Source organism: Antrostomus carolinensis, unplaced genomic scaffold (assembly GCF_000700745.2).
Source record: "Antrostomus carolinensis isolate BGI_N321 unplaced genomic scaffold, ASM70074v2 scaffold21815, whole genome shotgun sequence".
NCBI classification, from domain to species: Eukaryota; Metazoa; Chordata; class Aves; order Caprimulgiformes; family Caprimulgidae; genus Antrostomus; species Antrostomus carolinensis.
The window spans coordinates 24,580-36,498 of record NW_010314553.1 but is presented as its reverse complement, the minus strand read 5'-3'; the positions used below and the strand labels follow the sequence as shown (position 1 = coordinate 36,498).

At 41.1% G+C, this 11,919-nt stretch overlaps 1 protein-coding gene across 1 annotated transcript in view; it reads left to right on the top strand.

Annotated features, from left to right (window-relative positions):
* Nucleotides 1–7,442: 7,442 nt before the first annotated feature.
* The window catches only part of TRABD (TraB domain containing), an 18,484-nt gene continuing 14,007 nt past the window's right edge, over nucleotides 7,443–11,919 (top strand). Inside the window, exons 1-2 of the mRNA XM_010167691.1 lie at nucleotides 7,443–7,466; nucleotides 9,566–9,644. Coding sequence (XP_010165993.1) covers nucleotides 7,443–7,466; nucleotides 9,566–9,644 — 103 coding nt within the window. The remainder of the gene's footprint in view (nucleotides 7,467–9,565; nucleotides 9,645–11,919) is intronic.

Below are 11,919 nucleotides of genomic sequence, written 5' to 3'. Positions count from 1 at the left end.
GTGGCTCTGCATTTGAACTTATGAACTCAGCAAATGGGAGTGAATTTTTCTCCCTGCCTGCAAAATGATTTGGAGGCGTATAACTTTAACATCAACCACAATTTATAGATTTGTATGAAAACATGCATGCACTCGGTGACAAGCTCTCTTCCTTTCCACTTCTTTAAATAAAAAAAAAAATTAGAGGGGCTGTTTTCTCCTTCTGCCTCTTTCCCCCAGCCCTCCTCTTTAGTTGACGTGCTATGCAGTGTGATTGCAATCACTGAGGGATGCAGGGACTTAGCATCTCTACATAGAATTTAAGTGTCCTGATGACACCACATATCAAGCTGCAGAAAAGACTACACTGGAGAGAGCTCCAGGAGTTCATGTTTTCCAGTGGTTAAACCCCACAGGCTGTCTGTAGGGACAGCGCAATGTCACTGGCATGTGCGTTGAGAGGCCCGTGTCCCTGAGCGGGAAGGGCATGCGAGAGGGAGCGAGAACCTGCACCACAGCTGGACAGCAACGGGAATGCTGATGGAGTTGAGAAAAGGTCTCCAGTCACCTGTGCAGTACATCTGGAGACCCTGATCTTACCTCAGCAGGATGTGTATCTTGGGTGTTGCACAGCCAAGAGCCGTCCCTCAGAAGGACGGTGAGGCAGTTAGTTGCAGAGTAACTGATGAGGAAGGCCTCGGTGTGAGGAATGAGGATCAGGAATTGCTGAGGGGTTTTCCCATTTCTTTGGAGGGCAGCAGATAAGAATGGAAATAGAGATAATCTTTTGAGGAAAGATCTTTTTTTAACCACTGAGCTTGTCGGGTGCAGGGTGCTTTACACATGAAACGAGCGGTATGGCAGCTGGATGGCATTGCAATCAAGGTGACTTTCCTGGTTAGTGTGAGCATGTCTGTGGTACTGAACAGTTAGTGCTAACATGTGTCTGCAGGCTGGAATTAGCTTGCTTTCCTGGGGCTTTGTCTCTCTTGGGTCTGTCTTGAAACCTGACCCTCTTTTCTTCAGTTCCCTGCCACAGTAGAGCTGTGTGTCTTTGCTTGTTGCCAGCATGTGAGCCTGTGTCATGTAACGTTTTCAGCTTTGTGCTTCTTGCAGAACTCCAGGGAAACTGTGCCTGCAGCAGCTGTGATCTGTTTGTGTTGTGCTGCTTGGGAGAGTTTTGCAGAGGGTTCCCCAGAATCAGAAGTATCACTTGGTACATAGTTTTGAATGGCCTGGAGGGAGGAGATGTGCTGAGTGGGTGTCATACCTCAATCTGCTGATTGCAGGAGAGTCTAATAAAGTTATTTTTGTTCCAAATCTTCCCTGAATTCACATGATTCATATTGGAATAAAATAGGAAAGTGTCTTGGGTAGGTGTGTAGGTTCTAAGACAGTGCGAGTTTCAGAGTGGCTGGTGAGGCTTGGACTACCTCACTTTGGTCTTTGTCTCACATTTCTAAATTTAGCAACATCTTTACAGCCTCTTCAGACAGTAAGGATTTGTCCTATTGTTTATTCTCAATTCTGCTCTGTGTTACCCTGATTCACCTTGTACTTACTCATTTTGTCTAGTAGCCCTAGTCAATATAATAGCAATAATTTCTAAAACTACAGAAGGTATATGAGAATGCCTTCTTGTCTTTCACAGATGAAGATAAATGTTTTCAGTGCATCAGTGTCACAGGCCAGATAGTCACAAGTTCCTAACACTTCTTTTCAAACAAAATGAATTAGTTACCTGTGACTTCAATCTTACAGTTTCCAAAGTATGGAAATGGATGCTGGCTCCAGTGTGCAGGTACCTGAGTTTAGGCTGCATACCTCAGCACAGTTAATGTTGCAGAAACATCTCATTGATGCTTAGAGGGTAAAAATCTGTGTTTTGAAATTTATGAACTTCTGAGTCACAAGAAACCAGAGCCATAATCTGCAACCATCTGTGATCACAGAACCAGTTGCTCAGTTAAGTTTCAAAGGCGTGGGTTGTGTCAAAGAGATATGTGCAATATGTAGAATAGGTCATGGTTGGTGGTGGTTTTGAAATACATTCCAATTTCTGAATTTGTGGCTGTTGCATTAATTGGCAGTCAGGTTTCAGATGACACATCCTTCTGAGTATAAGCAGTCTGTCAACAGAGACACCATGTGGAGCTGATGATTGTTTATAAACATTTGTAAGATTTCTGTGTGTAAGCATGGAAAAAGTCTTATCAATCTTAAATACTCTGCTTCCATTGCAGAGGACTGTGCTGAGGCATAAACAGGTATCTGTTGATTTGTTTTTGCCTTCTTAAGAGGTTAAATGTTAGGCATGGAAGGTACCTTGTTAGGTATTTGAGATAGCAAGTAATGAGAGCAGTAGTTTGTCAGTGGGAGAAAAGTTGTGTCTGTATCTTCTGAAGTATTGAGATGGCTCTTCTGTTTACATAAAACTAGTGGTCCTGTTGATGGGTAGCAGCATTGAAATGGGATCACAGAATCAGAATCATAGAATCATAGGATGTGCTTATGCAGTGCATAGTATGAATCTGAAGTGCGTAGCCTGTACCACCTAAACTGAATGATGTCTGTTGCTCATGAAACTGCAGGTTTAGAGGATAAAAGGAACACAGCACACTTAGTGCATGTAGATGTAAGTAAGTTTCCGTTGCTGTGTCTCATGCAGAGCAGGCAGAGGCTGTGTTCTGGCCAGGGGTACTGGTGTTGGGGGGCTGGGTCAGGAGGCTGTTCCTGAAATAGTCATTTGTGTGTGCCTGTGGCTTACGTCCAGCACAGGTCAGTTCTTGCTCAAGTACAGCCTGACCTGTGTGAGGTGTGTTATATTCTTACTGGAGAATGCCCACTTAATCGTTCAACAGCTTGCTCCTGAATAAAATCCAGTGCTTAGCCTACCTCTGGTCTTTCTCGCTGTGACTCTAGAGGAACGAGGACGAGTGATGTTGGCGTGTTACTGCGAGGAAGTGCTGTCCCAGCGGGGTGTGGGGTGATTTTCTTCTGAAGAGCCAATGATTAAAACGAAAGGAAAATTCACATTGCAAAACTGAAATGCTTCGAAAGCTCCAAGCAGTCTCCTAACTACTTGTTTAGATACCAGAGGTCAGGTTTGTAGATGTATTTGAGTGTTCATATGCCTCAGTTCTTTATTTGTAAAAGAGGGAAGTACATCCAATCCTATCTCAGAGGCTGGGGGACCAATACTCTTGAGTACTGAGATGTGGATGCCTTCTTCAGTGCTAGTGAGTATTGTGACTATCTAAAGCAGTGATACATGCATTTCGGGGGGGAATGAACATAAAAGTTGTTGACTTTCCCTTTCAATAAAAGGTGAAACAAGTTGTGGTAGTGTTGTAGCTCTTGGTTTCTTACTAATTATTCTGATGTACATGCAGCACATGGAAAATACAGAGCAGTTAGAGGACTACAGAGAACTTTTTTTCCTTCTTGCAATGTCAACGTATTGAAGAAAGCAAATGCTGCTTCTGAATTTCTGTATAGCTCAGAAGGAAGAAAACATTCAATAAAAATCTTCTTTTTAAAGAGTAGCTGACTAGGTTGTTTTACAGGTAGGAGCATGAGAGTTTTTAACAAAAGCTTTTTTATTGAGTCAGCTGAAACACTGTCTGAATGAAGCAAATGTAGACAAGATAACAGAGAAAGAAATTCAGTCCTACTGTAGGAAGATACCTTCATGAACTGCCTGTCCATCCTTTGTATTGTGCTTGAATTTTCTCAGTGAACCACCTAGTTGAAATGAAATGAGAAAGGACGTTTGTTCTTAGCTTGTGTTTTAGTGCCTGTAACTTGCCTTACTAGAACCCCTGACTTGTGAGTGCACCTCTTGTCTTCTTGAGACAGTGAGCTAAGAGTTTCAGGTGCCTAAATATGCAGCTAGAACCAAAACGCTTTGGTCAGCTAAGACTACCCAGTATGAGAAATGAGCCAGTTCATGAGCAGATTTCATGCAAAGAGGAAGCTCCACTGGAACTGTTGTGCATTAGGAATGCTGGAGGACTGATGTCAAAAATCATGGCAGGAGGTCTTTCTCACTCTGCTTTTATCAGCAACTGTGCAGGATAAGCGTTGCTAGAAGATCTTGCACTTATCTGTGGGTTCCTTTCTGAACTTACTCTGGTGAGGGCAAGAGAATAATCCCCAAAGTGTAGGGGGGGAAATAGAGCCCCTCTTCCACAGTGCTGTTGTCAGTGTGAACGGCTGCCCTGTGTGCGCTGTCAGGACAAGAAGACCTTGAAAGGAAATTGGTGCCTATCAGTAAGATGAGTAATGACTAAATTTTAGGCTTGCAGTTCATCGGGTGGTCTCAAAAATTCCTGTTTGGCTGCCGAGGTATCTGAAGAGTTGAGGGAAGGGCTTCATTTGTTCATTCATGTATACATAAAGAAAAATATTTAATTACACAGAGAATGGCAAGCCCTCTAGGACCAGCAAAGATTAAACAAACATGAGAATTCCACTTGCTAGGGAAAAAGGTGATTGAATTGGGGATTGAATCGAGAATTCAATCATCAAGGAGCCCTTTTAATAAAATTCCAGAGGCAAAACCCAGCCTTACTGGATCATAAGGAGATGGGTCAGGCTCATTCTTCTTTCTTCTGGCTCTGGGAATATTCGTGGTGGCACTCAGCAGCAGAAATGAATCCCAGATTAAGACAGTCTCCTGGCAGATAAGAGAACAGAAATACTTTCTAATCTCTGATCTTTCTGAGTGCCTAGAAGCTGCATCTCCCCTTTTGTCTGAAAGAAATGCACTGTCCTATCTGGAGATTTTCAGTATGTGATTTATCTCATCAGGGCCTCTTACAGGCCTTTGAAGTAGCTAGGGGAGAAGGATTTGATTGGTTTCACATGTTTGTGCCAAATCCTGTGGTAATTAGAAAAACTTGAGGTTATGAGAAGTTGTGGTATACCTGTTATGGGACACAATAAATAAATGTCACTTGGGGAAAAAAAAAAAATCACTTGATGCTTCTGTATAGCAATCAATTCTCTAACTGAACTTGCCCTTTACTATTTTTAGGAGCACTCCTATAGATAAGAGACTTGTTTCCAAACCCCAGCAGGCCTTAACCAAGCTTAGAACTTTAGTTTGTATTTAGGGCCACCAGATTCACTGGCAGAGAAACACTGGTGTTTCGCACATAAACCGATTGAGAACAAATCAGAGTATCAGAACACTTGTAACTGAGGTTGTAGTTGGACAAATATTTTCTCAGAGGGCAGTGTTGGTTTCAGCATCTCCACTTCGTACTGTCCCTTCAGTTTTGTTGCCACAATTGTTCCTGCAGCTGTTTGGTCATCTGAGCTTAAAATACCTTGGTAGGGTGGGGAAAAAATAATTTTTTTAATGTGCATCTGCTCTCCAGTTTGGTTTACTGCATGAGTCAACAAACAGTTAAAGCAGTCTGTCAGAGACAGGACAGGATCAAAAGAGGCGATGGGTTTGCTTAAGCCCAGAGTGCCACAAGACAGCTCAGGCCAGACTGTTCAGAGTGAGGTGTGGTGGGCTGGCGTGTCCCTGCTGAGGTTGCAGGTCTTGGGGCAGGAGTTTCCTTCTGGTATACTTATTTAGAGCTGTCCACATCACATGTAAATTGTAGAGACACTGAAGCAGAAAAGGGCAGTTCAGCTTCACCTGCTGTTTCAGCTTACTGTGACATCCAGGTTTCCTTGACTCGATTCCTTGCAAACGGGAAAGGCACAGTCCTGGTTTTAAATTTGTATTATACCTTGTAGCAAAACCAGTGGATTATAGTTGCGTTGCCTGTGCAGACTTCTCACATGTTTTTAAATAAATGGCTTGTTACTGAACCTCTTGGCCTGTCTGCAGTGTGTAGGTTTGGTTTCAACAAGGTATTTGCCTGGCAACCTGGGAGCTGTGTCTGTAGCTGCTGGCTGCTCGGGGCTCTGTTGGGTTTTGTGGGCATTTTGCTCCAGAGCAGATGCAGAAGCCAGGCTCTTGGCCACTCCGTGTTTTTCTTGCCCAGCCTGCAGCTGTGGTCTCCAGTTTGCTGGCTGATCACTAGCAGTAGGCAATGCAAAGGTGTGAGTTGCTGAAGCCCCCCGTCCATACACGTGTGGAGGGAGGTGTGCCAGCTGTCTGAGTTACACTTGCATGCCCAGGAGAATGCTCCTTTTATAAGAACGTGTTTTAAGCAGAGCTAGAAAGCAAAGCAACTCACTTGAAAACAAAGGCCAGAAACCAGGATGCTAATCAGACTCAAGGAGACTGTTGCATTTGGGGAAGGCTGGGAGGGGCTTTTGCCATCGTGTTTGTGTGCTGGAATAGGCTGTCAGCCAGGCACCAGTCGGCTCTTCCTCCAGCCTCACTTGGGCATAGGGCAGGAGCCTAACTTGTCCCTCCGCTTCTCAGAGCAGTGAGGCAAATGTCTTGTGTGAATGAGATGGTCAAGACTGCTCTCCATCCTAATGAAATAGGTCAGAGGGAGGTGACCCAAAATGCTGTAGTGAAGAAGCAGCACTTTCTTCTAACGCTTCAATTTTAGTGGGATAGCAGGGAAGGAGAATAAGCAGAGTGAGCACTAGTGATGTGTTCAGTGTGTTGTGCAGTCCCCTTGGGGTACCATCAAAGTCAGGTAGTAGTACTCTGCCAGCTTCAGGGAGAGCTTTTGGACTTGAACAATGTGGATGGAAGAAGGAATCTTAAAACTAAGATATGGGAACCATTCACTAAGGGTTTGAAAACCCAGTTCTCGGGGTTTTTCACACAGGTGTGATCTTGCTGATGTTCTGACCCTGGTGTATTTGTGAATATATACATGGTAACATGATGTAGATCAGATATCAATGTGTATGGCTCTCCAGTTGCATATTAAGACTGTGACTGCTCTTCTGTTCCTTGTAGCAACAAAGTCTTGATAATTCCTAAAATTAACCTAAAAACTATTTTGATAGAGTTTGTTTGAACAAGACACAACTACTAATTTAGTTGAGCAAGATTTCTGTTAATGCTGAAACCTTTTTGATAGCCATCCTGTATCTTCAGTTACTTATTAGTGACCTGGTGGAAAAAAGGCATTTTTGCAGACTCAAAGACAGAAAAAAAAAATAATTCCAAGTTTCAATTAAATCTACCTTTGTTTATCAAGATATTCTCAAAGTGTATGCTCTGGATTGAGAGATAACTCAAGAACAAGATTGAAACAGGCTAGTTGCAGGGGAGGGGGGGGGACGAGGTGGGGTTGTGGTTTGTGTTGTTTTGGGTTTTTTTAACATCAGCAGAGTTGAAAAGGTGGCACTTTGTGCATCTTCAGTGGTTGTAGTACTTCAGCTTTTATTAGTGATTGAAGAGACACCTCTGCTTCCCCCCCTTACAATTCTTAAACAAATATTCTTGTTTATGCCATTAATTTTTAATTCTCTTCCATTCTTTTTACTTCTTGCAGTTCTTGTGTGGTTGGTGAAAATAAGCCTACGCTGCAGGGATGCAAGAGGAGCAACAGCCTGAGGTAGGGCTTGGAGCTGAAGACTTTTCTCATCAGTAGAATTGCAGGGAAAGTCAAGACTGAATTGGTCAAGTTCTTCCACTCATCCCTGGGGAAAGCCTGCAATTCAGAGGGTCAAGACTACTAGTGTGAGACCCCTTTAAAAAAAGAGGGTGGGAGCCTGAGCGCTATTTTTTGCCACATCTAGGTGCTTATTTTCAGGGTCCTTTTCCCTCCAATTGCAAAAGCTAAAAAATCTTTTGTATTAATTTACTTGCAAGTGAGGAATTGCAGAAAATAGCCGAACCTATGAGCTTAAACCTTTGGGAGGAAAAAATGTTTTGTGAGCACATTACACAAATTAATTGTATACAAATGATCTCGCTGTACATGGGTTAAGCACCTTGCCAAATTAAAGTGAGGTGTTTAACCCCCTCCCCCTTTTCTGTTCCTTTTCTTCTTTCATATCCATGTATCTCAAAACCTTTTTCTGGTGTAACAGGTGAACCTCAAGAAATTTTTTTTCTTATGAGACATAAGAATGTTGGTTCCTGTGTCCTATTAATTAATTTTAAAAAGGGCAAATTCTTAATGTGATTGGTGTTTTTCCTGCTGCAATGCTGTAATGTTGTTATGATGACAAAGCCAGCAGAAGTGACAGGATGAATTCCGTATGTTGCAAATGGATCCATTTTCCCAAAATATTTTTGTGACTGGAGTTATGTATGCAAGCAGTAGAGTCAAGCCATATGTTGTGATCAAAAGCTGAGCTGGTGTTAAATTAGATTTGTGAATGTAATTGCAATTTGTGGTGTAATTGCAATTTGCAGTTGTCAATGAACAGACTTTTGCTTTGTAGAGAAAGGATGATCTGTTGCTGTGAATGTTTTAACTTTGCACTGCAAAAGCTGTTGTACTTTTTGGTCTTACTCCATGAAATGTGTGATAAATTTTGCCTTACCTTCATTGGGACCAAGGTAGGATACCCAGGATTTTTCTGGAAATTGCTGTTTGACTTAATGGAATGCAAGAAGAAATTAATTACTCTTGTTGAAAGCTCTTAACAATTGGATGTGCTTTGTACAGTCCTGTTTTAAATCTTACCAGGTTAAGTACAAAGTAAATAAAACAGTCATTCTAGCTAAAAAGCTGATGTCCTTCAGGAGAGCTTGGCTGCTGGCTTACTGACTCCTTAATACTGCCTTTCATTTGGAAGATACTTGAATGATGATGGATTCACATCCCGTCTCTAACTTTTTGACTTAGTGTTGTTCAAGAATTCCATCTTCTCCCAGTAATCATCCTGATCCAACTTTGAATTTGCCTAAAGACATTTTATAGTTGAATTTTCACTGATTCTTAAGTATCTCTTCTTTGCTAACTCTGCCTCTCCAGCTTGGATAACATAGGCTGAATGATTGGGATTGTTTGAATTCCATGGACAGGTTTTAAAACTTGCCTGTTAGATAAAAATAGGAAAGGTTTGTTAGCCAAAGACGTGCCTCAGATACTTCCAGTGATGATATTAAAAAGTCAGTCTCTGTGAATCTTTTCAATTACCTTCTGATCCTTTAGAGAAAAAAAACTATGCAGATGCTGTGGTTCTGTGATTCTTTGCATCCTTTTGACTTGGATTTCTGATATATGTAAAGTCAACATGCACATAATTTTTTTAAGGTTGGGTGTGCATATTGTGTGATTATCTTACCCTTATTCCAACAGAATAAAATACTTGAATGGACTCTTCTAGAATGGATGCATGTATTCTTGTGAGTGCTGTTTAACTTTGTCAGGCTTCTGACCTGCTGTAGTAGTGTTAGAGATAAAATTGTTCTTTTTATTCTAGAATCATATACTACTTTTTTAAAAACTTCCATGTCAGGTATAAGTATTACCTTTGAAAATAGGCACAGAATGGGTTTTAATATGTTCTTTCTCATACATGTCCAGCTAGGAGAAAAACAGTTGTAAAACCACAGATGTCTGAACTGTCGACACTGCTTAAATTATTTACTTGCTTGAATATTACATGTAGGTTCAAATCGAGGAAACTCACAAGGGGAAAGATGTATTAAAACATTTCATTATAATTCCCAGCCTCCTTTTGAATTTGTTTCATACAGGCTGCTGCAGATCCAATGTCCTCCTCTGATGCACCAGAAGACGGCCCAAAGGAAGCATCAAGTATATCGCAGAATATCTGTATGTTTCTGGTTTGATTGGGGAGGGTGTATCATGTTGGAAGTAATTAAGCTAAATGCCCATGCCTTTTCCTTTCCTAATAAGGATGTGACTGTTAGCACAGAAGGGAGATGTGAATGAGGTCATACCTGAGTTAATCTGTTCATGATTTGTGGAAAGGCCCAGTTGCATAAACCAAATTTGGAAAGAGCAATGACATTTTGATTGTCAGTTTGTTGCTCCCATGCTTTCAAAAGAAAGTAAATGGGTTTTGATTTAATAGATACACTCAGCTATTGTTTTAAGATCAGTTGTTGCTCTCTAAGCCAGAGATGGATAAGTAGATGTTTGCTTTGTCATTCTGGCATCTAGCCTTATGGTGTTGAATCAGTTGTCCCAAGGGGAATACTTTGCCCATGCAAGCATGATAATGTTTTGATATGAAGACCAAGCCTGCAGGATGTGGGAATAGAAGTATTCCAGCCAAAGCTGTCTGGTGAAGCCCAGGAAGAGCATCAGTCCTTACCTTTTAGTGGTAAGGATGAGATAACAAGACATTTATTTCACAGAAGGAGAAAACAAAGGCTTCTTAGGATTTTGCCTTGTGTTTATTGATACTGTCATGAAGTTAATGTATTTGCTCATTTTGAACAATGGGAACATTCAGATTGTGCTTTCTGGCAAATAATAGGCTCTGAATCACCATAGGGCAAATTAGCAGGTAGCAGCAACATTACTATAATGGTGAATAATCCCTAGAGATTGCAGCTTTCAGAAATAAGTCATGGGAGCAAACAGAGCCTTAACTAAAGCTATGGGAAAAGCATTCAGACCTAAAGAAGCAGATTAATTTTTTCTGTGGCTTTTTTCTCCAGATGTAGAAGTTGGCTTAATAAAACCTGTAGCTGCTCCTGAGAACGTTTTCCTTGATTATGTCCTTAAGTTATAGAATCTGGTACTGCACTGTTGTAGCAGTTTTTCTTCACGTGGAATATTCAGTCCAGTTCTGAATATATGTATGAGGTGAAGGCTTGAAAGATTAATAGAAATTAAATCCTTTAAGGGTTATTGAATACATAGAAACTGCTTTCAGCTTGGGAATCTGAACCATAAATGACTTATCTGAGAACGTACTTGGGGAAGGGATAGTGTACACTTCCCTGTTCCTTATCTTCTTTCTTAAATACCCACTTTTGACCATTGTGTGAGGCAGGATATTTGCTTACGTAGATTTTGGTTGATCTGTTATGGCTGCTTTTATGATTTTGTGACTGAGGATACTACAAATGCAACAGCACTACCTCTTCTCCTTCCTTTTGCAGTCGTGTTTTCCCCACCCCCTCCTTAGCATCACCATCTGTTTTGGCAGCAGCATGGTCTTAGATCAGACTGTACTGATTGCAACTCACCATGTTCTTGGATATTGACCATGAAGTAGTAGGCTGCTAGAGTGCTAAGAAGGATGTTGGAGGATGGCTTTTGTTTTGGGGTTTTTTGACATAAAATTTTGAGATAAGTATTTGTGGGACAGATCTGGGGCCAGAGCCACGTAGTTAAACCAGGTTTATGAAATGAATGAACGTATGGTAGGAAGCTTTAATTTATCTGCATCTTTGACATCCTGGTTGCAAACTGTATACTAACCTTTTTTTCTTCTTCCTGGGATTATGATCCTATTCCAGGCTTCTGGACCACTTGAGACCTCTGCTAATTTGTGTAGCAGCTTGCCAGAGAGTTGGTTGGAAACAAAGCTCTCCTTTCCTACTTGATTTTTTTTTTTTTTCCTAAGATACATTATAGCTTAAAGATGATTCATTCAAAGTTACTATATTTCCCATTGTTGTAGAAATGAAGCTTCTCTATCTCGGTTAATGAGGCTTTCTGGCATTTAACAAATAACTGTGATGGAACTGACAGATCTTCTGTTTTCCATGGCAAGCTTGACATAGATGGGCTGAACTCACGTTGTACCATTTTGGTCTTAAATAGGTTGTTGTTGAAACTAGGGAAGAATGATTGGTTTCCTGACCTGAATACCTCTTAAGGTTTAATTTTCAATTGTATACTGATCCCTGGTGTGTTAATCACAGGACAGGCTAAGATTGGTACTGTAGGTATCCTATATGTGCCAATGTATGCGGGTGATTTTACCAGTATACTCGCACCATTGTACATGTGTTGCTATCGTTTATACAGATAAAATCCCAAAAGGAAGTGCTTTTGTTCTAGAATTTTAAAAATGCCTTTTTTTTTTTTTTTTTTCCAATTTAGCGTATACCTTTTCTAAGTATTCTTT